The following is a 27,802-nucleotide window of genomic DNA, read 5'->3' on the forward strand; positions in this document are numbered from 1 at the left end:
ACAATCAGAAACCTATAGCCGACTTTGGGATATGGCTTTATTATTCAACAACTAAAAGATGAGTTCTAATTGTCAGACTTCTGTCACTGGCACTTGTCCTCCTGTTTCTATAGAAACTGGGTTGGAAGTCAGAGCTGCACAAAGGGAAAGGGTAAGTTTCTTTTAAACTCCATATTTATAAACCCATGTCTTATTAACTGGCATGCTGTCAGTTTTCACATAAGGATATCCATCAGCGAACTAGAACTCAAATATGAACTGATTTGCACTTGAGTGGAAACTGACATCAAGTCATTAAACAATAGGAGGGTTTAAATATGGATTTATTTTTCTTGTGACTCTGACTTCAAATTTCTTGAAGCAGTGAACTCAGTATGATAATTCTCACTTTTAGTATTTCTAATTTGGGGGTCATAAAATTGATTTTTATTCTTTTAGCTCTTACTCTGTTGTACTCTTCTGATAAGTGAAAATATAAAATGGCATATAAAATGCACAGAGGACATTTTAAAAGTCTGCATGAATTATAAGTCTCTTCTTTGGAGCAAAGTCTGATTCTTTACATTATAAAACAAGTACTATGCTAACCATTTTTTAAGCCTTTCTCCCCTCTTAGCCGAGCAGGATGAGGTCGTCTGTTGGGCACAAACATTTGTTCTCGTCCAGCCAGACACCCATTATTCATAGAACCTAAGACACCTGCCAATTGGTGAGTCATCTTATTGCTGTGGCTTCAGAGGGCTATGCTGCATAGTCGGGGCATTTAGTCTTGACATTGTTTAATCAAGTGTGACAAACTCTTCTGATCTACAGACTGGTGTATGTAAATAATATATACTAAACTGAGCAGCTTTGCAATATTGGAAGGAAGACAGTATTAGCTCTTGTCCTTTAAAACATACCTGTGCCATTTCCTTGGTCCTAACATACTGCTCTTAAGTATGTTGTTAGAGATGTTTCCCTGCTAAATGAACATGAAATAATGTTGGTTGACGTCACCACAGAATAGGACATCTTGGCTTGATTTCAATATAAACCATCAGTGTTGTAAAAATAGTGTAAGAAGTGAAAGTTGGAAGTTTTTCAATAGGGAAAGTGAATTCATTTTTTAAAATTTCCAAGTCCCTGGTCAGTTAATGCCTAAAAGTCGATTCTCATTAAACATGTATGTCTCTCTTCCTTAACTACCAGTGTGTGTCCTGTTAGTTTCTATTTGCTCACTGTGGCTTGAATGAGGTAAAAATAGAATTGAATTTGTGAGTTTTTGGAGGAGGTAATTAGAAAAAACTTTAGTTTTCGGATGCATGCTATGAAGTATCCAGACATCCAGATGTATTTTCCATTCCTTAGCATAAGGGTGGCCAATTCATCCTGGTTTGAAAACCGAAAGTCCTGAGTCCCAGGAGTGCCCTTGTTTCCAGCCAAACTCATACAGTTGGTCGCCCTATCTTAGTTTATTCTCTGCGTCCCTAAAAAGGCCTCACTAGGTTTTTATGGATCATCATTTTGGATAGAAGGAGATTTTACAATATACCAGCTTCTGTCAGAATGTACCAGGGATTCGGTTCTTTTTTTTTTTGAAAAATGATTGTCATATTTGTCTCTGTGGTCCTGGGTAATGCCAGCTTACCTCTCACAGAAATAAGACATGAATTTTAAACTGGTGTATTTAAAAGTTCATTCCAGTTATGTTTTATTTGTTTATATATATGTCAAACCCTATATAGTTGATAAATGTGAGGCAATTGGGTAAATATTTGTGGCAAAAGAATAGCCACATATGTAGATATAAAACCTCCAACAAGTTGATTCTGGCTTAAGAAAAACCACTCAAGGTTTTTAAAAAGTATTGGACTTTGGTTTTATGTTGAGGTCTTCAGAGAAACCACTGCCTAAGTTTTGTATTATGTCTCTCAAAACCAGTTAAAATCAAATAATAATAACACATGGTGTGTTTTTTCTCCCATGGAAAAAGCTGATTTTACATTTAGGCAAATTTTTTTACTAAGGAGCCAATTTTTTACAAAGTTAGGATCACATATGTTAATATGCCTAAATTGTTTGAAAAGATCACAAAATTATTTCAGTCCATTTAAACATAATTGTTGCTTTTATTAAATTTTAAACTCCTAGAGACTCATTAAAGAAGAGGAGCCAAAGGCCATGATCTAATGAACACTGGTAATTAGGTTTCAGAATTGGCTCTGTCAAGGACCAGCTTTGTAATTTTAGGCAAATAACTTGGTCTTAATTTTTTTTGTTCCTTATGTATAAAACAGGAATAATAATACCTCTTCAACTTCCTCACAGGGTTGACCTGATGATAATGAGATACTAGGTGGGGAAGGTTAAAAGTACTATAAAGTATATAGAATTTTAGTATCAGAAATAGTGTTTAATGACCTATATAGAAAATTCCTTCGTTAACAATGATAATATGGCATGTTCTTCAGAGTAAGAGCAGCAAGAAATAGTTATCGTAAGTTTTAAATATAACCCAGTAACTAGCTGAGACGAAAGTATACTGAACTTTTATGTTCAAGTTATCATAGCTCTAAGTAAAATACATAATATTGATATATATTTCAAGGCTGATAATTTATTATAAATTGATTAGAAATGAATTATTTATTTATTAATGCTAATAATATTTTAGTATTAAGGAATTATAAGTGGCCTATACTTAGGCACTACCTTCTTTGGTCAGGTTCAGTGAATAATGGAAGACCTAAAAAAGTTATCTTAACAACTACATTGTTATTGCAGTGTAGCAGATGTGTTTGTTTTGGTTCTTGGCTACTTTGCATTTTTATTTCAATCTAGATATTAAAATTTTATGCCAATTTGAGTTAGAACAAATTTATTACAAGATAACTGCTTTCAATTAAATTAGCTTCATAATCTCGGGGAACTGCCAAAAAACAAGGGTGATGTAGAGAGGAAAGAAAGCATAGGGTTTTGTGTCAGTATGTGTTTTGAATTGTGACTCCACTGCTTAATGGGTATTTAAATTCTTTGACCTTAAGTTGATTCATTTATAAAATGGGCATCATATGATCTGCTTCTAAAGGTTGTGAAGATTAAATAAGATAATATATAAAAATGTGCCTATCTCAGTGACTACTATATGTTAGATGTTGAAATAAAGTTATTCACCACCCTACCATTCCAAACACACATGCTTGTATAACTGAAGTCTAATATTTGTTTTATTCTCTGTCCCATAAGGACCTCTTGAGGGAAAAGGAGAAAGAAAATCAGTGTCCTGTTTTGCTTTTCTTGAAACCCAATACATATATCTGGGATAGTATTTCTAGATTATGGGTTCTCAGAAATGTGTTGACATCTAATAATGTCCAAGAAAAGTAATAAATGAACAGGAGCATCATGAGTTAATTACAGTGAATGCATTAGTTATAGAAGACTTCAGCTTCCTGTAGTCTAGGGATTATTCAGCCTTTCCTAAATCCACACCACCCAGGTGTTAGAGGGACTATTGCTATTGAGTAGGACAAAGAACTGCTGCTACATACGATTCATAAATCAGAACTCAACTTAGAGTTCTGTAGTTGGTTCTACTTAAAATGTACAGTTTGCTTTCATAAGAGGAAAAGCTCTTTTGAGAACAATCATTGCTCAAAAGGGAAGGAGGATGAAAGAGTGATTCCTAATAAAGTATTAATTTATTTTATTTTTCTTTTGATGTAGAAAGCAGAAGAAAGGAAATCAGCAGCTACTGTGTCTGAGGGCTATTTTGCTTCGTACCAGTATATTTTCATTCAATCCTCATAATACGTCTGTGAGGTAGATTGGCAGTATTATCCTCAGTTTACAGAGGAAGAAATTGGGAACAAGTGGCAGAGCTGGGGTTTTTTACGTATTTTTGCTGTTTGTGTGTATGAGGGGTGGTTCTGGGTTTTTTTTTTTAATATTGTCTTACATCTAAAATGTAAAAGTATGTTAGACATTTACATTTAATGTGAACCCTATACATTTAAATAGGACCAACTACTATTTTTAAGATAACAGAGATTTGGCCCCCGATTAATTTGGTTCCAAAGTTTATGCTGGGCCTTGAGGACTACAAAAATGAATAAAATACCTGCCATCTTATTAATCTTGCAGACTAATGGAAATGGTTGACGTGTAAGCTCATATAGTACTCAGATAGTTACCTGGATTCCAGATGAGAGAATGACTTCATGCCAGGGAAGGCTTTCCAGAGGAGGTGGCCTTTGAGTGAATCAGATTGTGAAGGATAAGTGAGACTCCCTGGTGGAGAAAGACAAGCCTTGGGATCCTAGGTGGCGGCGAAGCTCGCCCAACAGCATATGTGGAGAGTGAGAGTGTGGCATTTTGAAGCTAAAAGCAGGCTTTCAGTTTAGGGTTTTTCTCTATAGGGATGATATTTTAAATCAGAGAGAAATGGAAGGATATAATAATAATAATAATAGTAGTAATAGTTTTAAGCAGCATTGTGAACGCAATGCTAAAGGGAGGTTGGTATTGCAGAGAACTGTAGGTGTTTTTTAATTAAAATCACCAGATAATGAAGGGTTTTCTATTGACCTGTAATTGCTTAGTCTAAGTGATATTATTAATTAACGTAATTATTCCATGTTTAAGGAACATCTTTTGGTTTAAGGATATCGTCCACGAAAAGCCACCTATTCAACTTTCATATAAAACTTGTAGTTCTAAAGACACACCTAGATATTTAGCTTGAATATTTTAGATAATTAGATGTAGTGAAAAAGTAATATTGTTTGGATGGGCAGGAGTACTAGTCACATGATCTTGAAATGAAGAGTTTTTTGAGTCAAATCATTTTATTACATAGCAATACATGTTTATCACAGAAAATTTCAGAAATAAAGTAAAGGAAGACAAAGAGTACCTCTAGTCAGTAAGCAAAGATAAACTTTTTGGGGGGTGTATAACATTCCAGTCACTAAACAAGATTTTAATATTCAGATTCCAGAGTTCTAGTCGACCAATGGCTATGTTTAATACTACTTTAAGAAAAAAAATTTTTTTTTTTGTCTTCACATATTTATTAAACTGAATCACCATGGCACATTGAGTTTGGTTAATTTATTATTACAGTACATTCTGATTTTTATTTAATACCTAAGGTAACAGCTTCAATTAAAATTTTAACCTATTTGATTGAATACTAACAAATGTTTTAATGTAAGTTGCTCTTACATCTTTCTTACTACCAACTAGACATTCCTCAGAATGCTATAGCAACAAGGAACCTTAAAACCTATCTCAGTTGCCTTCTCCTTTTACAAACAAGGAAACTTTTTCCCCAAGCTTTTGTTTCCAATGACTTACTTGTTTAGATTTTCTTTTGTTTCCAGTGACTTACTAGTTTAGCTTTTCTTTTGTTAAGCGCACAGTTGATTACAGTCCTCTTTCCTTCTGGTCAGACTCTACTTTTCCATCTCTCAGCCAGTGGTACAAAGAAAAGGGAAACTGCAGAGACGAGATAGCATGTGCCAGAGAGGTAGAAGGAGCCTGTGTATGTCTGGGTATAATCATATAACCAGCCTGGAAGGAAGGAATGATTTCTGTTAGCAACGCAAACCTTTGCATTAGTCATTCTCAGCCACAAACTGCTCCTTGAACAAAGGAGCCTCCTGTACTTACCAGTCTGTATCGTAACCCTTTAGAAAGTTAGTCAAGCTGCTGACCTGTCTGATTTTCTATTGATGAAGTTGTCAGTTCCGCCAGGACTTAACCCTGTGGGGAAAAAGTCATTGTGGACCTGGAACTCATCTCTCATCTTACAATGGAAGTTGGAGAAAATTAGGGACACATAACTGTATTTTATGATGAATCTTATTAGAAGGCCACTAGTCTTACAAATAAAATGATTGTGAATTACTACTGTCTTCCAAAGAAGAAAATAAGAGAAGTGATTTTCTTTTTTCCTTCATTGAACAAAAATATTTGATTACTTACCTGTATTCCCAGCAGTGTGCTAGGGGTTGAGGATATAGTACTGAACCGAAACAGATATGGTCCCTGCCCTCACAGACTGTACAATTTAGTGGGGTGTTAGGTATTAACCATGTCACTTACACAGTGATAAGGGCTGATGAAAAGGAACTGACTGCTTGGTCAGTGGGTTTAATTATGATTAATTTGTCCGCAAATCAAAATGCTCTTTTAAAACAAGAATGGGGAGAGAAGGGGGTGTCCTTAAAATCATTTGACTAATGGTACTTTTAAGTAAAACTTAACTTTTCAGTAAACTTTTAAGTAAAACAGTTTATTTTTTTTAAACTGTATGTGGTAGCAAAGAATATATGTGCAAGTTGCCAGTATTCAAATACTGTTGCAAAAGTCAACCCTGTGAAAAGTCAAGTTCTCAGTATTATTATGAAGATAGACCATTATATACGTATTATGTTTGTAGATGAAAATTTACATTATGGCTTGTATATTTAAAATCCTAAAAAAAAAAAAATCTTAAAAAGTTAAAGCTGTTATTCTGATCATTTATTCAAAATACTTTGGTGCTATACGCCAGCCAACCCTTATGGAGCTTTTTTTTTTCCCCCTTCTTCTGCCTCCCCACCCCACCACTCCTGTTCAAGCTGATGTTTCTCAGTCTAGTTATGTAGGACACAGCTCCCTGACCCATGCTGGTATTACGATCTTTGAGCCCCCCCCTTCCCCGCCCCCCCGCGCGGCTGAGGCAGTTGGTGGTCAGTCTGGTCGGCCTCTCATAGCAGCTCTCGCCGGCTGCCGGCCACTCACGCTGCCCACCGGCCGCTCCCGGCAGCCCCGCTCCAGAGAGAGCCGTTGTTCACAATCTTAGCTGTAGAGGGCGCAGCTCACTGGCCCTGGTGGGAATCGAACCCGTGAGCCCGCCTGGAGCTTACGTTTTGTCTTTGATTTTCATTTATATCTTGGGACGTGATTTCTCACTGGCTGTGTAGAGTGTACCCCTTTTTTTTTTTGGTCTGTGTCTCTCTCTCCTGTCTCTTTGTTCTCTTGTTTGGCTCTGAGAGAGACTTAATTTTGTTGCCGTTGTTTCGTTAGCTTTATGTTTCCTATTAATGCAATGAATGAATGGAATGTTTTATAGCCTTTTAAATTCAGCTGACTTTTAAGTTGCTTTTTACTTATTGACTCCTTGTTTGATCAGTGACCTCAATTAAATGTTTCTTGGAGTTAAGCAAAAGAGTGGAATGAAACCTACTAGGACAAGTCCTTGTATTAATGTTGATTGTGATTGACATTTATGTATCCAAGAAATAGGTGATCAATCTCTTATCTCTAGAAATTTCTAGAAAGGAGTGTGGAAAGCAGCAGCATACCCTTTTTTCCTTTGTCATTCTTGCCCTAGTCCCACCAGTACAGCAAATTTACCAGTATATACATAACCTGTGAATTATGAAACAGGTATTAGAAATAATACTCTGGGAAAAGACTAGAAATTCTTGGACACAGAGGTGGATAGTGCTGCTAAAAGGTCAGGACGGCACAGCTAAAAATAGTGTAAGTGGGTGGTGGTTTTAAATAAATCCCAGAAGGCCTAAAACCGCTTAAGAGAAAACTGCTTATAAGCTTTTCATTTCACATACATACGCACACACATAAAAGTCAGAATGTTGTTTCTGAAACATTAAAGATTAAAATATATTTAATATATTTTCTTGCCAGGGCAGGGAATCATTCAGCATGTATAGAACTATTTCCATATATTTCCATGCAAAATTTAATGAAATAATTTGTTTCAAATCTGTTTAAAGTATAGACATACTTTATAATTGAGATGTTAGTATATTTTTTATTCTAAGATCCAGTTGCCAATTCAGTAGGATAATAGTAATAATATACAGTTGAATATTTAGTTTTAGGATTCTATTTATAATAGCAAATATGAGGTGAAATATAGGATGCAGGACTGTAATTCATTACTGATTAATTGTCTTATGAAAGTATTAGCTGTTATAATCAGGGTTTGATTTAAGTGGCTACTAGATAAGTTAAATTCAGAACTTCATAAATATTGAAACATCTACCCTATTTGGTTGGAATAATTTGCCTTTCCCCACCACTGAAAATAGAAGTTTATTATTTGCTCTGATTTTATCAGATCTCTGTCCGGTTTTTTGTAACAGTATGAAACAGCTGTGTACAAATGCACTTTCAACCCTAAACAGTTTAATGCTTCTAAGTATATATTTTTTTAAAAGAAATTATTGTTGGTAGTTCAAAAGCCACTGTATTCTAACTGCTTTGAATGCAAAAGACTGGGTTCCTTTGTGGTCCTAGCAAAAGAATTGTGAATGGCAGAGAAAGTCGTGATTATGTACCAGCCATAATGCAGGGAGAGTGTGTGTGCGTCTGAGTGTCCACTCCATGCTGAGTGTTACTCTATGTAGCCAACCCTGAGGTGTCCACTGGCAACTGGTACAGACTTCCTAAGCCGCAGTTCCCTGTACGCATTTCCTCTGTCTACAGACTACCTGCGTCAGATTCACCTGAGATGCATGTCGATCGTGCAGGTTTGTTGGCTCAAGCATTCTTCATCCTGGATGGCACCCAGTTATTCTTATGCACAAAAAATTGTTTTCCAAATTACTCCCTTATATCTATGGCTGTAACCCATGTTTTGGGCAGGAATGGCTAATAATTTTCCTGAGACAATTTCAAACAACTAAGAAGATAGGGCTCAGCTTCCTTAAATAGTTTTGCAAACTAGTTGACTTACAGTCAACACAAACGGGATTAGAATAATCTTCCAAGTTTGATAGTTTATAACATAGTGTTCTAAGTTCATTTTTTAAAATGTCAACGTTTTAAAACAATTTAACATTATTTTATGGGTTAAGCCATACACATTTCAAAGTGAGTTTAACATCCTGTCTAAAAAGTTTTCATATCTGTGATATCTCAGAATTTGATTGCTGAGCTTAGTCACGAATCCTTTTTATTAGGATTGCTGCTGTTAAGTTTACTCTTGATCATCTTGTTAAAACTTGAACTACACGCAGAAGGCCCCTAATCCCCGAGTTCCTCGATGGTAGTTCAAACTAGTGATTGAGAATGCTGTAAGTGATTGGAAGATACTGAACTAGAACTAACAGCTGATGGCCTGCAGCATAGTGGCAGACTTCCAAGGTGTACGAGACCGTGGTCTTCCCTCATCCCTGGGGTCACTGGCTATTAGCAGCCAGGTCATTTTACTTTGGGTCCACTGTACAAGTACTCTATGTGCCACAATGGGGAAAATCTTGGGAAACCTACTTTAGCAAATTTAAACCTCAGTGCCTTTTAAGACAGAAACTCTCTAAAAGGTCCCATGATAGAAATTTGCAGTAAGATATACTGGGAGTGCTTTAATTATTGGTTCTGCTGTGAGTTTTATTAAAAGGATTATGATCTCTGTTAGGATTTTGAAACTTAATTCCTTGGCCTTGCAAAGGGATATATTTGTGAGGGAAGGAGGCCCTCCCACCTCCTCTTTTTTAAACCACACTACAGAGCTATTTGGAATTTATTTTTTATGTGTTTGTAAGGAGTCATTAATCCTTACTGAATCAAAGTAAAATTCTACGGACCATTGTTGTTTGTGGGGAAAATAATCACCGGATACATAAATGATCTGCATTATTTCCCTTTGTCTCTTTAGGGTATAATATATTCTGCAGGGCTTAGAGGACAGAGAACTTTGCTTTCTCACTTGTCCCCCACCCATCCTAGCCTCCAGAAGGGATTTATAGCAGACCAAGAAGTTGACTTGTTTTGCTTGTTTTCCAAATAAAATTTCTGGCCATTAGAGAAATTCTCAACTGATAGGCCAAGATGACAGATGAAACTGTAGAGGCCATGGTTGATAAAAGGTGGAGTGAGGATGGGGTGGAATGTTTGTTTGTTGGCTGGTTTTTTTTCTGTTTTGTTTTTGTTGTTTTTATTGGGGAAGGGGAACAGGACTTTATTGGGGAACAGTGTGTACTTCCAGGACTTTTTTCCAAGTCAAGTTGTTGTCCTTTCAATCTTAATTGTGGAGGGCGCAGCTCAGCTCCAGGTCCAGTTGCCGTTGCTAGTTGCAGGGGGCACAGCCCACCATGCCTTGCGGGAGTTGAACCGGCAACCTTGTGGTTGAGAGGACGCGCTCCAACCAACTGAGCCATCCGGGAGGCAGCTCAGCTCAAGGTGCCCTGTTCAATCTTAGTTACAAGGGGCGCTGTCCACCATCCCTTGCGGGAGTCGAGGAATCGAACTGGCAACCTTGGGGTTGAGAGCCCACTGGCCTATGTGGGAATCGAACCGGCAGACTTCGGAGTCAGGAGTACGGAGCTCCAACCTCCTGAGCCATTTGGGGTCGGACCCGAATGTTTGATACTGTATATGTTTAATATTGTATATGAAGTGAGGATGGAGTAGAGATAGGCAGTGACCTATTATTTCATGAGGAGACGGACTTCTCTGTGTTAATGGGACAGAGGCAAACTTAGGTGGATGCATTTCCATTGTAGCCACTGCCTTTTCTTATAAAACACAAAGAGTTAGTGAAAAATGACCAGTTTTACCCCATGGTATTTTTGATGAGGTGTGAGGTCGGCAAATAATAGCAAGAGAGAGATGTACTTCTCCTCTAGGAACTAATTATCTTTAACTTACGCCGGCGAACAATCGACTTAGTTATTTGGCTTTAGAAATGGCTTGCCTTGAGTTTGTCAGAAAAAAAAAAAAAAATGACTTTTGTGAAGTACCTGCTTGATTCAGTGAAGCTTTAATATATTTTAAGATCATTTTTATACCACAGCTCACTTAGAATGTCTTCATTTAAAGGTAAGAAAATGGAGACATGGGTTGAAGTGGCCTAACCAAATTTCCTATAATGAAGTGGAAGAAGAATGCAAATGCTAATAATTCTCAGTTTGGGAGGTTCTAGAGTGCTGTCCTCGGTGTTAGGTCCTGGCAGTGCACGTGGCAGCGTGAGTGCTGTGAGTATGCTGTGATTCTCTGAGCTCTGGAAGCACATGAAGAATAACTTGCCTTCTCTGTGTCCCACAGAGCAGCTAGCAGAGTCATGCCAGTGAGTTCGTTGGTACTTATTGAATGAATACTGAGTTGTAATAAAATATTTATGGTGTTTTAAGGGAGTTTTCAGAAGATGATTGTGATTGCTTTAAATCTATATTAGCATCTTATATGCATTCATCAGTTGGGAATGTGGGGGAGGGAGGTATATGGAGGAGAGGGGAACTGCGTTCAGTTTCATTTTGCAGGGAGGTAGTATGGGCCCTTGGTGGTTTCAGTTTGAAATGAAACTGAGCCCTTAGCATTTTGAGCTCACAAGTCAAATGCCTTTGGCCATTAGATTAGCAATTTCACGTAAGTAGCTTACATGTGACTTGTGTTTTGGAGAATATGATTATATACTTGCTGCTTTTGCCCAAGGCACTATTTTTGTATTTATCTTGCTTTCTGCAGGTTTACTTTTGTGAACGGGTCTATTAGCAATATAATAGGTTTTAAAATGTCAATACTTTTTATTTTTCGACAGCCTACCAAGGCTTCCATCTTGGTGCCCGCGTGTAGCTCTGGATGGCACCTACCTGCAAAGAGTACCAGTTGGGTTTGGGTGAGCAATGAGTCCTGTATGGGACTAACATTGGCCTACACTTAGGCCTATTCACCACCTTAGGTCAGGAAACTGAGAACAACCCTAAAACTGACCTCCTCTGAAGCAGGCCATGTTAATGAACTAAAACTGAATTTGTCGTCGGAGTATTGGAAAGGAAGAGGAGGGCTGTGGGGCGGGATGGGCAGGGCGGTAGCTTGAGGGGATGTGTTGACATGGCGGTGGGGAGTCATTGTTAACTTTTATCCATTTCACTCCCTTGTGTCAGTTTCAGCAAAAATCTGATAACGAATTGTGTTGCTACTATATTTTCTATTATAATCATAGTTTAAAAAAATGTGGATGAATAATTTTCCTGTCTATGTTTTCTTTCCTTGTTTTATTAAAATATGCTGCGTAGGACTAACTTGTTTTTCTTTGTCATTTCCATACAGGATTGACGATTACTGTGAAAAGTTTTGCTGTTTGCTAGATTCCTAATTTAAAATGCATGTAATCTTATAGGAATTTCAACTTTTGCATTTGGTAATAACAGAGCTAACAGGTAAGGGGAAAACTGAGAATCTCACACAGTTTTGAAGATGTTAAGTTTGGTTGGGAATTTAACATTAATTTTATAACCAGTAAGCCTTTTGATTTAGTCAAAACTAAAGTCAGTAATGTAACTGCTCATTCCTGTTGAGAACTGAGTGCATCTGTCAATCAACATTTCTGAAGTTTCTTGGGTAGTTGCTGCTGGAGTCAAGTTAGGAACAAGTCTTAATGAATGGCCTTTGGAAAATCCTCTTCGTCCTTAAACAGAGGAATGACTTACAGGAGCAAAGGCTTTCCTGAAGTTTCTCCCTTCAACAAGATGCTTAGCACAACATTGCAGTCAGTGAGAATTCGTGGTATAGAGGAGGAAATTTAACTGAATTGTGGATTAGTAATCATAATCTTGTTTACGATACTGTGAGCAACACCCAGACTAAAAATCTATACATAAGCTTTCAGTAACAGCCTTATCAATTCCTTTGACTTTTTTGTAGAACTTACAAAATTTATAATTGCCTAAATAGTATTCTCAGAATTAGCAGGTAAAAATTCTATCACGAGCAGTCTTTAGCCTCATGTAGAGTGCCAGGGTATTGTGGAGTTCGGGTAATAAAAGGCGTGTAATTTTTTCTTTTTGTGACTCACTGACAGTAAGAAATGTACTTTACATCACATATATTGATGTTACACAGGTATGTATGTGTGAAATAAAAGTTTCGCAATAAAGTGATGAACTGTTTTGTAATCTTCTCTATTGTTTATCCTTTTCTATTAAAAAAAAAAACCTGAAAAGATCATGACCCAACAAATTGATTTCAAGGCCTACAAATGATATACAGCTTTTCCATTTCAGGTAATGGTCCTCACAAAACTTGGCTTTGTCTTCTCTTATACTGAACTCTGAATATTTTATTTTAAGATGTATTCAAAAACATACACCAGAAAATCTCTAAACATGTTGTACTTTTGTTACTTGCTTTATCGCTTGAATACAATATTTTGTGCGGTGGTATTACTTCCCTATGCTTTTGGCCCAGTACGCTTGAAAAGTTCCAGGTGTCTTTGGACAGCCAGTGAAGAAGGATCAAGATTGAAAAAATGCATCAGCAAATTATACTTCAGCTCTGTTTACTGTATCTCACTGGTCTGGGCACTAACCGTAACTAGTTCTGCAAGGCACCTCTGGTGTTTGGTCCTATATAACAGTCCTGGCTTGACCTTAAAATTATAGCCTGCTTTCCATGTGTGAAGTGTAGGTTGAGTTAGACAACGTGGGAAGAGGTATGTTCATACACGCAAATAAGGAGTGGTTGCATATTGTATAAATTTTTCCTTTAGAATAGGTACACCTAAACTGAATCTCAGAGAGTGGTACGTTTTGTTCCCTCTTCCAGCAAAAGTCTTTATCATTAGATTTTTATACTTTTGATATTTGCCTTTTCTAAGTCTTAAGTATACAGAGATACAAACATAGTTTTTTAAAAATTAAAAACTTAAATTTTTTAATTTTTAAAAAGTGGGGCGAGATCCGATCCCTTTTTTGTCTCACTTCAGAGCTGAAGAAGGCAAAAGTAAGTTTTAGGTTGAATTCCTTTTTGTGGATGATTGGAAATGATGTATTGATTTGTACGTTCAAATACAGTGTGGTACCTTGGTTTTCGAATGTCTCCGCTGACGAACATTTTGGTTTATGAACACGGTAAATTTTATGGATCTATGGTATCATTAGATAGTAAAATTCATTCTAATTTTGCAGTTTTAGGGGTTGGTTTTAAAGGTCTGGAATGGATTAATCCATTTTGCATTACTTTCTATGGGGTAACCGTGCCTCAGTTTTCAAACATTTCAGAACTCGAACAGTCTTAACGGAATGGATTACGTTCGAAAACCAAGGTACCACTGTATACTGAGAACTATAGTATGAAAGATACTAAGGTTTAACTCTGTTCCCTAGAAATATTTCTATGTGAGTAGTTAGTCTTTTAATAGTCTTGGATTAAATATTCAGCAAGCACAAAATGTTCAGTTAGGTAAATAGTGAGTATAAAACAACACTAGTCTTAAAGCTATCTTAAATAATCAAAACTCCCCCAATTTTTACTCTACCTGTATTAATGTTCACCAGTGGCCACACATATTCTTTCTACAGATATTCTGGCCTTTGGGCCATGTATCCTCCCACCTGTGGCACAGATAGAATATAAAGGGTCTCCATTCCTTTTTGAAAATATTGAGATGCCCTGGACAGATGTATGGCACATCTGAAGAGCAAAGGGGTCCAGCTTGCAACTTTCAAACTCTACAAAATCGACTCCTGTTTAGATAAAAGATTGTAGTGTTTTGTTTTGCTTTTTTAAGTATCATAGGTCTTTCAGACTCTGATAAAACTCTGGATTTTCTCCCCAGACAAATAGACATTGCATACAACCCCTGCTCTAAGACATCAAAGAGGGTATATGAATCTACTTAGTGCACATCTGTTGAATTAACCGTCAGATTCTCTCGGATTGGTGATGGGGTGTGAGAATTCATACAGGAACAGCCAGAGAGATCGGTTTCTTTCAACCTGATATTGTCATTACATGTTACTATTAATTATGGATCAGCATTTTCTTTCATTTGCTCAAAATGTGACTAAGTTGTTACCTGCTATAGGGGGTCCAGAAAGGACAGCTATCCCAGTGAAGAAACCCGCAAGTCCCAAAAACTGGTGTACTATCGAATGCCCAGACAGATCAACCTGTAGGGATTAGAACGCAGTGTGAGCCATATTGAGGAGGAAATTCTGTACAGACCTATGCCTACAAAGAGACAAATACTGTTTCTGTCATCTGAAACTGAACAGTTGACTTCTGAGGTGCTTTGCATGGCCTTTGCCCTGATACTGTAAAAAAGCTGAGGCAAATAGGGAACGGTAAGTTCGCTAGGCTGGCAATTTTCATTTTGTTAGTAAGGAACATTGGGTTTTTTTGTTTGTTTCTTTTTTTAGTCTTAGGTGGTTCAGGGGTCCTTTTTTTCCCCGGAACCTCACTTTTCTATTATGAAATAAATGGTATTTACAATCTGAGCCAACAGTGGTATTCTTGAATCCATCTGTGGCTGAGTATAACCATTGGTTTGTAAGAAATCATACTGCCAGGAGTTGATTTCAGCTTTAGAAAGTTCGACTTGTCAAAGCCTCAGTAAGTGCCTGCAGCACTTATTCTAATATTGATACCAGGCCAGAGCTTTCCCAGGGGTTCTGTTCCAGTACATTGGGGACCTAGTTCTAAGAAGAACCCCTGGGGTTCCAAGAAGAACCCAGAAGTATTTGTATTTCAGTTCCATTTGGGTATAGGACTTTAAGTGAATTTGGGGTAAAATGGAGAATAGTTAAAAAAAACAATGTCCCTATTGAAATACACAGAACTTCTCTCAACAAGAGAAGCCACACTGGTCAGAGAGCCCCTTTTTCTCTTAGGAAACTTCAATATTGTGTCTGAGAAGGATCCAAAGAAATTTCTGGAGCTGAAGGAAAGAAGTGAACACAAGCCGAACATTCTGGGAGACTGACAAGCAAAATGGAATCCTGCTGGTCCTTTGCTTTCATTTCTTTCCTGTTTCAGGTGGATAGTTCTCTCATCATCCCTCTCCCACTCCAAGGTAAGATGAATAACTGGACAGGACAGGCGCAGGGTTTCTGAGGCCTTGGGTATGATGTTTTTTAATTATAAAATGGATACAAAATACGTATTCTCTTTGGGGGAGATTATTATTAATACTTGATTTTACTAAATGGTTTAACAATGTTAATGAGTGTGTCTACTCACCAGTACAGAAATTATCAGTGCCAGGTAACCACCAGAGAAAATGGCAAAGAAGACGATGTAGGTCATAAGTAGTGGAAACGTGGTGGCTAAAGGAGCAAGCAGGTTAGTGATGCCGCAGAGGATGAGGTAAGACTGCTGGTAGTGGTACTTTCTGATCCAGTTTTGATCAGCAACCCATCCGGAGATAAGCTGACTGACTGACTCAGTGATACCTGGAACAACATTAAACAGGTCTGAAGGAGTCCCATTTCTGTTTTCCTAGCCCCTTTGAAAAATGTGAATGACCAAGGCATCTTTTCCTAAAGAATACAGCTTCATCCTGAGGCTACGATGTGTGAGGGAAAAAACGGTTTTGTCTGTCTACCAATAGATTCTATCATTACTTACATATTCCAAACACATCTAATAAAATACTAGAAAGGCACCTCCAGGTTTGGGTAAAAGACCCCTCAGGTGCTTTTTCTGATTGTGTTTGGAAAGGAAATGCCATCAAACAAATTCCTGGTTACAGAGGACCCTGGGCTTAGGTGGCCTTCCTCAAAGAGGTCCTGTAGGTGAGAAAGTGAGGTCTCTTAAGGGCTAGTTAGTTCCTGGTCCTGTTCCTTCAGATCAGTGTCCTCGGGTAGTCATGTGGTGGGTGATTGGAATGTAAATAACGAAGTCTTACTATTCGGGGAAAAGGTAGGTGGGCCTCTTCTAATTGTGTGTGAGGTTTTGATAATTCAGTCCTTAAAGTTATTGTGCTTAACTTGAAAATATGTAGGAAGTCTGGAAATGGGAGATCACATTTTGAACATTGGAGCTATGGTGTAACTTGAATAAAGTTGAACTACCTTTTCATTCAGTTTCATGATAAAACATTCTCATCCTTTATCCTGTTATAAACTAATGTAGCAATTAAATATTGAGAGATTTTCACCAAGAGTAACCTGAGCTACAGCTGTTTTGTACTTTAAATTCTTCCTATGGTTCAAACATAAAATCTAAATTGCTCCACACACACAAAAGAAAAAAAATGCGTACAACCATTTCTGTATCTATTTTTACAGTTATTTCCTAGGATGCACATTGAGTCTTTATGTTACCTTCTTTGGTCCTTAGCTCTAATCTGATCTAAATTGATACTGCCATTTTAGTGAAACAATCAGTTTCCACTGTGTATCTTTTTTGTGCGTGTACACAGGCTTTATTTGACTGACTCAGTGCCTTTGCAATTGGAAACGGGATGCAGTCAGTTGTGTAGGGCTTGGTAAATAGTCTTGCAAGAAATTAGCAAGAGAAAAGTCAATGTTGAGCTACTGAGACTTTCCAGATAATTAGCACAAACCAGTACCATTTCATCCCTTTTCAATTTTTTTTTTTAGACTTTTGTCTGTTGAGAACTTGTATGTTCTGGATCAAGTATCCTGTTTCCATACATTTTTGTGCACAACTAAAATGATTGTGTTTATTTTTAACTTATTTACTTTTAACTTATTACTTGTTTTTATTTTTAACTTATTCTAAACTTTATATGCATTACTTGTTTAATCGTCATAACCTTATAGGGGTAGGTACTCTTAGCTCTATGTTACAGATGGGGAAATTGAGACACAGAGAAGGCAAGTAACTTGCCCAAGATCACACAGCTAGGAAGTATGGAAGTCTAAGAAGACTAGAAGTCTAGCTCCAGAACCGATCCTTTCAACCACTGCACCATGCTGTCTACCTAGGATTTCTTTCTTTTTCTTCTTTTTCTTTTTTTTTTTTTGCAGGAAAGTGAAAGTGATTTATTGAAAATGAAAATACGCACTTGAGAGGAAAATGCAGGTGTACCCAGAGAATGAGTTACACCTACCTAGGATTTCTTTTTGCTTCTGGAGCTTTTGCCACTGAGCACTGGTTTTTAAAAATAAGTATTTTCCAACAAACAATGTTTCCTGTGTCAGACAGACACACGTGAAAAAATTAATAAGCCCTTTTTGTTTATGTGAGGTTGAAGCTTTCTTACCAGCTACGGAAATGAGGTAGGAGGCATCCGTCATGTCAATCCCCAGTGTTTTGGCTCTGGCTACCAGGTGAAAGAGAGGGATCAGATATGCCAACTGACTGAAGAGCCAAGACCACGTAAATATGTAGAAGAAAGGATTCTTAAAAAGAGAAATACCACAGAATTTTTGTTTACAGCTCCACAAAATAGCCTTTTTCTCGAAACTTTCTTCATCAGTTATTAGGAACAATCGGCGCCTGTTCGGCCCATTGTTGAACTCTTCGTTTCGATTTTGTGAGTCTGTTAAACTTGTACCAGGTCGTCCAGCCTTCTGCATAGCACTGTCCCTGATGGAAGGCTCCTGTGTCTCAATGCAGTGTGAGGTTTCTGTCCCGCACACGGCCTCTGGACCACTTGCAGACAAACTGCTACCTTGATCTTTAATACCAGAATTGCTCTCGCTTGTGATATGAATGGGTCTTAAGAGCATACTAGAAGGGACCAAATTCAGTGCGATAGCTCCAAATAAAACAAGGGCACCTAAATAAAGAGAAATTGAGAAGTTGTTAAAAAAATTACCTCTCATTTCACAATACTCGATGTTCTTAGGCTCAGAAGAGCTCCGGCACTAAATCTTCATAGTGCAATAATTCCTTTGTCTCCTGAATTTAACTGAAAGTATTTAAATCTGATGATTTAATTGTTAGCTGTCCACACTGCTGTATCTTTGTGAAAGCAGGGTGTTCTTTGGAGATAGAAAAACCAGAAAGTTGCACCAATAGATGGCATACAAGGAAAGAGTGTCATTTGTGCCAAAGGAAAACAGAATGGTGTTTTTTTGTGTGTGTGTGTGTTTTTTTTTTGCGAGGAGGTCGTGCTGGTATTTCAAATATTAGAAAATAACGTTGTGTTTTAAATAGGGATTTTAAATATCCTGAAGTGATAGTATAGAGTTAGATGTAGTAAAAATAGAATTTGATGATGGGAATCATTTGGAAACTGCCTTGGAAAAAGTGACAGGCTTTCATCTCATGACATTTTTAATTTTCTTGAAAGAAGACAGATGCCAGTTTTGCCTTTGAAGCTGAGTAGTTCCCTGATTTTGGTGATTTATGTGTGGTGCTTCTAGACCTAGAACTTGCTGTAGGTTCTGTCCTGTCTTACGGATTTGTCAGCTGGTCTTGTTCACCATGTGACTCCTGGTAGTTTTTTATGTAGGAAAGATTCAACAGAACTGCTCTGTAGATAGAAATAGGCTTATGTATATTCATATATGTGTGCATATTGTGTTTTTCAAATAATTGAAGATTATTTTAATCTGAATGTTTTATCTCAGGCACAAAGAACATTTTGGAGTGAATGGTTTTCATTTGTGAAAATTTGTAGCTGGCAGTAAGAGATTAAGTGTTAAGGAACATAATTCTCTTTTTACCCCATTTTTTCTTTTTTCTTTTGCCTATTTTAGTGGGTCTGATGGAGGAGGCATTTTTTAATGCAGATTTTTTTTCTTAAAGGGAAAGTTTCAAAAGAGAATGCTTTGGTGGTGGAAAAGAGGAGTGGGGAGCCCTTGTCTCCCCAGGACTATGGCTTTCCCTGCAGGTGTCTCCCAGCCACACTGAGTGCCCTGTCCCCTCAGACGGGGACCATGTGGTGAGCTCTGAGTTGCTTGTGTGGCTGGTGGATCCTGCAGGTAGTTCAAGGTCTCTTCTGCTCTGTACTCTCCAAGGAAGAGGAGCATGTGTCCTTTTAGAGGTCATGCTCATTTCCACTCTAGCTGCGGAAGTCTTCACTTCCCGTTTTCAAGGGGAAAGGCTGAACATGAAATCGTGTAGAGTTGATAGATCAGACACAGAATGACTCACCTGTCCAGTCATACAGATCTATCATGGCTTTTGTAAAAGGGGCTAACAGAAATGTCAATCCCACCCCTGAACGGGCAATAGCTGTACAAAGCGCTAATCGTTTTTTGAAGTATTTGCTCATTACCACCACAGCTGCTTGGTATACAAGAGCGGAACCCAAACCTAAAATGAAAAACAATAGGTCGGAATCACTTACTCGAAGTGCCTTGGTACCAGACCAGATACTGTCCTGGACCCACGATAATAAAACTAGGCCTTTTGGACCCATGGACAGTAACAGGGAAGGCTCCTAGTTCCCCTTTTTATAGTTTCGTTTTTACAGTGGACTCACCAGGTAAAAATCCCATAGTCACACAAAGAAATGGAATGCTTGTAGCCCAGCTGCTGATCAGGTATCCACCAGTAATAAGCAAAGCCCCAAGAATGGAGGCAGTTTTCTCTCCATATATGTCAGAGATAACGGCAACTAGGGGACCTTGGGAAAAGAGAGAAAAGCTAGTACTACGTGAGTATGCTCTGGCAGCCCTTGTCTTCTGATGAGTAATTTAAATGAACAACTGAAGGAAAACAGGACGACGCTACTTTGGAGTATTGTGTATCCTTCGAAAAGGTATCTCTCCCGAGTTTCTTAATGTTCCCCGCCCCACACTGTTTTGCTTTTTGGAAGAAGAGTTATTTATTTATTTTAAAGGAAAAGAGGATTATAAATAAGCAGGTTTGGAGGGGAAGCTTACTGAAAATGCATTGTGAAACCTCCACAAAATGAGATTGTGTCTGGTGGCCTGTGCTTAGAACAAGGTTTGATCATTAGTCTCCTCCCCCACACACTAGAGCTCCACACAGAACTAAAGGAAGAGGAATTAGTTCTCTGTTTTCAGTACACTTAGATGACCAGATCAGAACTTCACCGTCTGACTTCACAGTTGAGAGACTGGCTCACTGAACTTACGTTAAGGCACTGTGGAAAGAAACGGGGCATGAAAAATGCAATCATGGGATTATGTCGTTGGATTCTTCAACTTGCTTTGTTTGAACTCTATAATTCTTCCAATTTTACCAAGTCAAGTGGAGGCTAAGTACTGCAAATCCTTCCTTCTCTCCGCTGTACATGTTAATAAATGAACCTGAGTTGTGGCCACACTTCAGTCTTGAGTGACTGAGAGATGAGTCTTCTCAGAATTGCCCCAGGTGGCCCTTCGTCTTGGACACCAAGTTTATTGCTGGCTTCATACCTGCAGAATAACTAAGCGAGGTCATGATGGATCCAATCCAACCAGTTTGCTCTGAGGTGCCTTCAAATTCTTCTTGAAAAACCACAAAGAAAATTGCAAACGTCTTGAACATCCCCATCACAAACACATTGACCTAAAACAAAGCAGAGCAAAGAGTCCAAGTCAGACAGACGAGGTTCAGCTGCCCGGCTTACCAGTATATACCAGTTCGTTTGGCAGTTCCTCATGCATTTATATTCTATGGGGTGGTCATCCCCTAAGAGCTTCTCTAAGCACTTTACATGAATACATCTCGTTTTCATTACGAGGCTATGGAATAGGTGTGTCAGTACTGGACTGGAGGTCCGGATTTTGAGGTTTAGAGAGTTGCTCAAGATGGAGGTACTGGAGCTGAGATTTGAACCCAGATAAAGTGACTCCAGCCGACCAGTATTCTACTGTCCTGTTATTAGGTTGGTGCAAAAGTAATTGCAGTTTTTGCAATTTTTAACCTTTTAAACTGCAATTACTTTTGCACCAACCTGACACAATAGCATCTGTTAAAGACAGCTAAGTCCAGTTACCTTTGTGAGAGGCACGTTGGTCCAAAAGATCAAGAATTGTTCCTATCAGTTCTTAGGTTAGCTTTGTTGTAACTCTTCTCTTGAGCTGCATACCCTCCTTCGCTTGATATATAAATAGGGACCGTATAATTTATCCAAATTGAAACAGATAAGCAAAAGGGAACACTTAATTTATGCCAGGACAACAAGGGTAGGTCACCTTATGGTTGGGTCACATGCCCATCCTTTCCTTTCGTCCCACCTGACCCTCCTTGTCTGCACCACCCTCCTCCCTTCCAGGAGGAGCATGGCTTTCAGATCAGGTTTTTCTGTGCGGGAGCACTGCCATGTTTCCCCCAAAATAAGACCTAGCCGGATAATCAGCTCTAATTTTTGGAGCAAAAATTTATATAAGACCTGTCTGGCTAAGTCTTATTTTCGGGGAAATAGGGTAACATTTGTTTCTTGGGATTCTGATTAGCCTGGGGCAGTGAAGGGCAGGAGTCCTGAGGGAGGAACAAAAAGGGAAGCCACCTGGCTGCGGTCCACTGATACTGAAAGCCCTGGAGCTATGTGCACTCTGTCTCCAGGGACTTCTTAGCTTCCCCTTTCCCTTTTTCTGTGGCCTTGGTTTTTCAAGGCCACTTTCTTTGCTTGCAACCTGGCCGTGCACTGCTTAAGAATCACAGACCCTGGATTCTCTTCCACTGCTTCCACTTTCTCTGTCCACGTAGTAAGTATTTTCTCCCTGTGGGTCTGCATTCATCTCGCTGTATATCTGTGCTGTAGACAGTCACTAACTCTCAAGGCCTCAATTGCCACCCGTGGACCCGTGATGTAATAGTTGTGAGTCCTGTTCTACATGGTTAACTCTTGGCCTGTATCCTGGTTCTGCTTCCTACTGCGGTGTGACCTCGGGCAAACTACTTCATGGAACTTAAACTTCCTCTTTTGTAAAGTGGAGGTGAAGTAAATGTTACTTAGCTCATAGGACTGTGAAGATCGAGAAAGTTCTGGGAAAGTATTTAATACAGATAGATGCTCCTTGACGTAAAATGGGGTTACATCCCGATAAACCCATACATTGAAAATGTCCTATCAAAAATGCATTGAATACATCTAATCTGAACATTGCAGCTTAGCCTAGCCTACCTTAAATGTGCTCAGAACTTGAGCATTGGCTGACAGTTGGGAAAATCATCTAATACGAAGACTTTTATAATAAAGCATTGACTATGTCGTGTAATTTATTATGTGTATTGCTTTTGTACCATTGAAAACCACCATAATTCAGGGACTATCTACTTCCCACTTAATATTCAAACTGTTGTGACTTACTGTGTAACCATTCTGCTTTCCCAAGAGCTTCAGACTCATTTATATAAGTGTCTACTATCTCTCTCTAACTCGGGTCAGCTCATCCAAAGCTAAACTCATCTTTCCCTTATCCCGTGCCTACTCTTCCTTTCTATTTTTCTTTTGACTGGTACCATCCACCCATTCACCTGAGTCAGAGACCTCCCTCCTCTGAGGCACCTCATTCCTTTATCCCCTACCTGCTAAATAATCAAGACCTTCCCCCTCCATCTCCATAGCTAGACTCTTATTTCAGACTAATATTTCTTGTCTGGAGTAAGGAACTGAATCAGTAGTAGTACTCCAAGGTGGCACAAGTTGTGGGTGGTGAGGAAGAGTCCTCTTAATGTTTTTTCCATTCTAATTTGATAGAGGCTACTAATTTTTTATGATTTAGAATGAACAATACCAGGGCTGTGTATTCAGAAGTGAAAAAGATATAAGCCCCATATTCAGACAGTTTGTCATCAGAATGTTCCCCAAAGGTGCTTCTATCAGGAAATGAGGCTGGGGAACACTCACAAACTGAATGATCCAGACTTATTTCTCTCAGTTCAAAATACCCAGAGTGGTGATTTTGTCCTCTCCTGAGCAAGGAATACTGCCGCAGGGCATCATTCTGGAAAATAGCCTTCTTTTTCTGTGGACGTGAGCTTTGCTGGCACCTCTATCTGAATTTGGCTAGCTCCTGGTACCTCCCCGTTCAGAACCTATCCTTTCTGGCCTGTCTGAAGTCTGGGCATAGCAGCAGTGAGTGGACATGACTTGTCTCTAATAACAGTCTGTGTCTCCCATTTTGGATATCAAGTAAGTCAAGGACAGCCTTTGCCTCTACCCACCCTCCTTCCCTTGTAACCTTCCAACTTTGTTTCTATTTTGATTCAAAGATTAAAAATCTTTTTCCCAAGATCTGGGTTTTCCCTTAGTTAACTCAGCAGACTAGACAAATATATTTCATCCTGTGCTTTGGACCAAGTTAGTTTGGTTTCGGTCCTATCCTAGAGTCCACATCAGACATAAACAGGCTCACCCCAAAATAAAAGTCCCTAGAAATTCATTGGCTGATCCAGCCCCTTTATTTCCTTTTTATCTTTATCTCCTTCCCCCAAAAGAACTTCCTCACCCTCATTCTAATTAGAGTATCGTCTTGGGAAGGGGGGCGGGGCTGGATCAGCCACAGTGGCCCCTTTTGAATACAGAGCATCAGACATTGTCAGAAATTATTGTTTAATTAAACAATTTCCTTCTACCCTATGTCCCTCTAGTATCACCCTAGCTCTTCCTGGTCTTCACAGACAAACAAGAATAGTCTGTCAGGTTTTCTCCACTTTCTCATCCCAGCACTCCGTGGTACCGGCTCTTAGCAAGGTTATCAGACACCCCCTGTTGCTAAGCTAATAGCCATTGTCATTTCCGTGATCTGACTTCTCAGCGTCACTGCTCCTCACTTTCTCCGCCTGGACGTTTCTGTGACGCTGCATTTCTGGATCGCCGCTTGTTTCTCTGACTGCCACTCAGTTTCCTCTGTGGGCTTCTCCACCGGTCCCCAAATTCTAACTGCCATGCTGGTGACTGGCACTTTCTGTAATTTTAAGGGGTGGGAGGGAGGAGGAGACTGGATGGGAGTGCTGCTTTCACTCAAGGCAGTGTTTTCCACTTTCTCCTGGGTTCACTGTGGGCTACCGACGTGAGCAGCTGTTGGCAGGTCCTGCCCATGCTCCCTCTCCCTCCGCCCCTCCCATTTACATTCCGATTTCAAAGTGATCTTGTTAGGCTGCTCAGAACCTTTGTCCCGAGTGCCCTCTTAGGCAGTAAGAAAGGGAAAGGAAATTCTTACCAGGAAGAAGTGAAACACAATCATCCAGCCCCAACCTCCATCCAGGGCTTTAGTGTAGGGTCGGGCCTTTCCCTCCCTCTTCAACATGATACTTTGTCCGTTTTAAATGCGAAGGTCCCTGTGGTGAATCCAAGACATAGTTGATTCATTTGATGAGAAACGGATCTAAACTTTTAAACTATTTTTCTCTATGGTATAAAACCACTTGTACTGTCATTTTATTTTTTAGCTCACCCTTTAAAAAAATAGATGATTCCTCTTGTTTCTAAAGTTGTTTAGAGACTCTCTGATCTCAACTTCACAAATGCAAGCAGGAGTTTATATCATCTTCGGGGATTTTTTCTGGGGCTCTGCTGCCTGGGTTCACCTGGCAAGTCCACGTGGCTTTGACAGTTCTCTTGAAGTATGTCCTTAGTCATGTAAAAGTCTGCCTGACTATAATGCCCTCTTATACCTGTTCTTTACGTAATCACAATCCAGAGAGAACCTAGGGAGAAGTAAGGAAAAGTTAATGAATGGGTGTGATTTGAGGGACGTCAAACCCAACACAGAAAAATCTCTACCACCAGTTTGAATGGCGTGAAGATAAGATGATCACTCAGTTTATTTCAGGTAGGAATTGCAAACGAGTTACCTGGAAAGCTTCACCTCACTGATGATGGAGTGGCTGCTCCTAGCACTGTCCTCGGGGTCCTCCCCCCAGATCTGCAATCCTGGGGAAAGCAGCGCCTCACTCACCCGCTGGTCCTTTGGGTGAGCTCTTGACTTAGAGAAATAAAAACGGGAGGGGGAGCCTCAGGTTTAGGAATTCCCTTCACAAAGCACTTGCTAAAATGAAGATATTCTAAGGGACCCAATTCACATGACAGCAAAATGTGATGATTGCTCCTTGAATGGATCCTGGACCAGAAACAAAATTGTAAAGGATTTTGGGAGGTCAATCGGGGAAATTTGAATATGGATTGTAGAGAACACAAATCTCTTGGGCGTGATGGTGGTCTTGTAAGAGAATATGTTAAAAAGTATTCAGGAGTGATGTGTCATCGTCTGCTACCTTCTCACAAACGGTTCAGTAAAATTCAGTACACACAGCGGGTGCCCCGGAAAATGTATACACATTTTAAGGAAGGAAAAAAACTATTAAAATTGTAATATTAAATATATACCGATAACAAAAGATGAATACCAGTCGTGTGTATACATTGTTTTGGCACCCCCGGGGTGTGTGTAGAGAGAGGGAGAGAAATAGCAAAACAAGAAAATGTAAATGTTCTAAGGAAGGGGAACAGCACTCTTTATTTCGCACTGTCGGGCTGTCAGGCTGTCTCTTCCTAGGAAGGAGAATCCTCCAGCAGGACATGGAATGGCCGTCTGTCGGGTTGGCTGGGCCGGAGGAGAAGGTGGTCATTCCACACACAAAATACCAGCCCCAACTCACAAACCTGTTTGCATCTTACCTTTGACGTGTTTAGCAAAGGAATCCTCCACAGCTGAGGCACCTTGGTAAGAAAAATATACCATTCTCTAGAATGTTACTCTGTTTTTTAAAGGCAGTTCATTCTGCTGCACTGTGAAAACAAGTGAGCATTGTAAGAGGCCAGGAGGTTAGAGCCAGTTTGGACTCTCCTGCCAGTGGACTTTACTCTCTGAGGAGACAAAAGACTGTGATTTGACATTATCCCGGGCCTTCCCTCCACGCACCCTGACTCAGAAGCATTGGAGTAAACCAAGTAGAAAATCCTCTTGCTAACTATGTTGAATTAATTTAGCAAGGAGGTCATTAGCCTGAGGTGGCTCTGGTACTCTGGTGGCCTACCCTAATCTAAGCCCGTAAAGGCCTCCAGGTTACGAAATCAAAACCTGAGACAACCAATTACAGTGAACCAGGCTTTCAGCTATAGCCAATCAATAATTTCCTTTCCTTTTCTCTATAAAAGCATCTCCCTGAGCTCCTGTTGGTGAAGTGCTTTTAAACCACTTCTAGTTTGGTGTTGCCCGATTCAAATAGATTTTTGCTCAAGTAAGTTTTTACAATTTTTAATATGCCTCATTTTATCTTTTAACACTATGCTCAAGGCGGGGGGTGGGGCCCCAGGACTCTGATACCTGTGTCTCTACTATTCCTCAGGGAGGATGTCAGGACATCTTATTTTGCAGGAGAAAACACCACTCCCCCAGAACTGGGAGATACATTTCCTGGGCTACAGATGGCAGTCTTCAGGGAATTTGGCCTATTTGTGTGGCCTTTTGTGTATTGACTAAAGATTCTGGGTACTAATTTGGAGTTCTAGGCCCCATTTTAATTGCTTTTTAAAAAAATTACCTTAATGCCAGACACTTCCAGAGAAGGTATATACTTAAATTTTAATGAAACTTTTTTCCTTATTGCATTTTGGAAATGGTTAAGGTGTCCCCTAGAAAATTACTGAGATGATTCAGCTTTCCTTCCTCTGTTCCACCCTCCACCTCAAAAAAAAAAAAAAAGTCACCAGGAAATGGCCTTTCATCTCAGCACCAACATTCCAGGTTTCAAATCAGTATATTTTAGGCGAAAGTGTGTTTTTGTTTTATCTGGAAAATCTGCACATATTTATGCATGCTCCTTTTTTAAAAGTAAGAGGCTTCCCATGCTCTTAAAACTAAACTCTGTGACACTTTTTGATTAAAATACTAACAAACAGAATCACAGCTTCGTGGTTTGGGAAGATGCCCCGTAAAGGTAGTGATGGAAAAGACTATGCAATTATGTAGTGCTGGTGGTAAGGATCAAACAGACCTTCAGCAGAAGGCAAAAACCCAAAAGAGAGTAGAGGAATACTTTTCAGAGTGTTGTTTGTAGTTATGAACATACTCTGGAAAGCATTTTTTAGTAAACCTCTGTAGGACTGATTTTTTTGTTTTTGGATGCTTACCGCTTTTTTAAAGTAGGGCTATCTATGATTCTGATCACTGCATGAGACGAGGCTGGGCTTTATATTGATAAGAGCTCTGATGCTGAGGGCTGCGGTCAGATTTGCGATGTGGCAGAACAGTGAGTCATTCATAGA

At 39.2% G+C, this 27,802-nt stretch overlaps 1 protein-coding gene across 1 annotated transcript; it reads right to left on the reverse strand.

Annotated features, from left to right (window-relative positions):
* Positions 1–27,206, reverse strand: SLC16A4 (solute carrier family 16 member 4). The gene is made up of 9 exons (XM_033092437.1): positions 26,213–27,206; positions 24,756–25,520; positions 21,021–21,153; positions 20,120–20,263; positions 19,789–19,950; positions 17,948–18,466; positions 15,958–16,169; positions 14,795–14,888; positions 1–5,556 (listed from the first exon to the last, which is right to left on the reverse strand). Exons 2-9 carry the CDS (start codon positions 24,840–24,842, stop codon positions 5,432–5,434), a joined length of 1,476 nt encoding a protein of 491 aa, XP_032948328.1. The 5' UTR covers positions 24,843–25,520; positions 26,213–27,206; the 3' UTR covers positions 1–5,431.
* Positions 27,207–27,802: the final 596 nt, after the last annotated feature.

The sequence above is a fragment of the Rhinolophus ferrumequinum genome, chromosome 22 (assembly GCF_004115265.2).
Source record: "Rhinolophus ferrumequinum isolate MPI-CBG mRhiFer1 chromosome 22, mRhiFer1_v1.p, whole genome shotgun sequence".
Taxonomy (NCBI): domain Eukaryota; kingdom Metazoa; phylum Chordata; class Mammalia; order Chiroptera; family Rhinolophidae; genus Rhinolophus; species Rhinolophus ferrumequinum.

Excerpts from the sequence above, each read along its gene's own strand:
- SLC16A4 (XM_033092437.1), bottom strand. The coding sequence starts at position 24,842 with ATGTTGAAGAGGGAGGGAAAGGCCCGACCCTACACTAAAGCCCTGGAT. Across the intron at positions 19,951-20,119 it reads GACTATGGGATTTTTACCTG|GTTTGGGTTCCGCTCTTGTA; the intron begins GTGAGTCCACTG and ends TTTTCATTTTAG. Across the intron at positions 18,467-19,788 it reads AGATCTGTATGACTGGACAG|GTGCCCTTGTTTTATTTGGA; the intron begins GTGAGTCATTCT and ends CTCTTTATTTAG.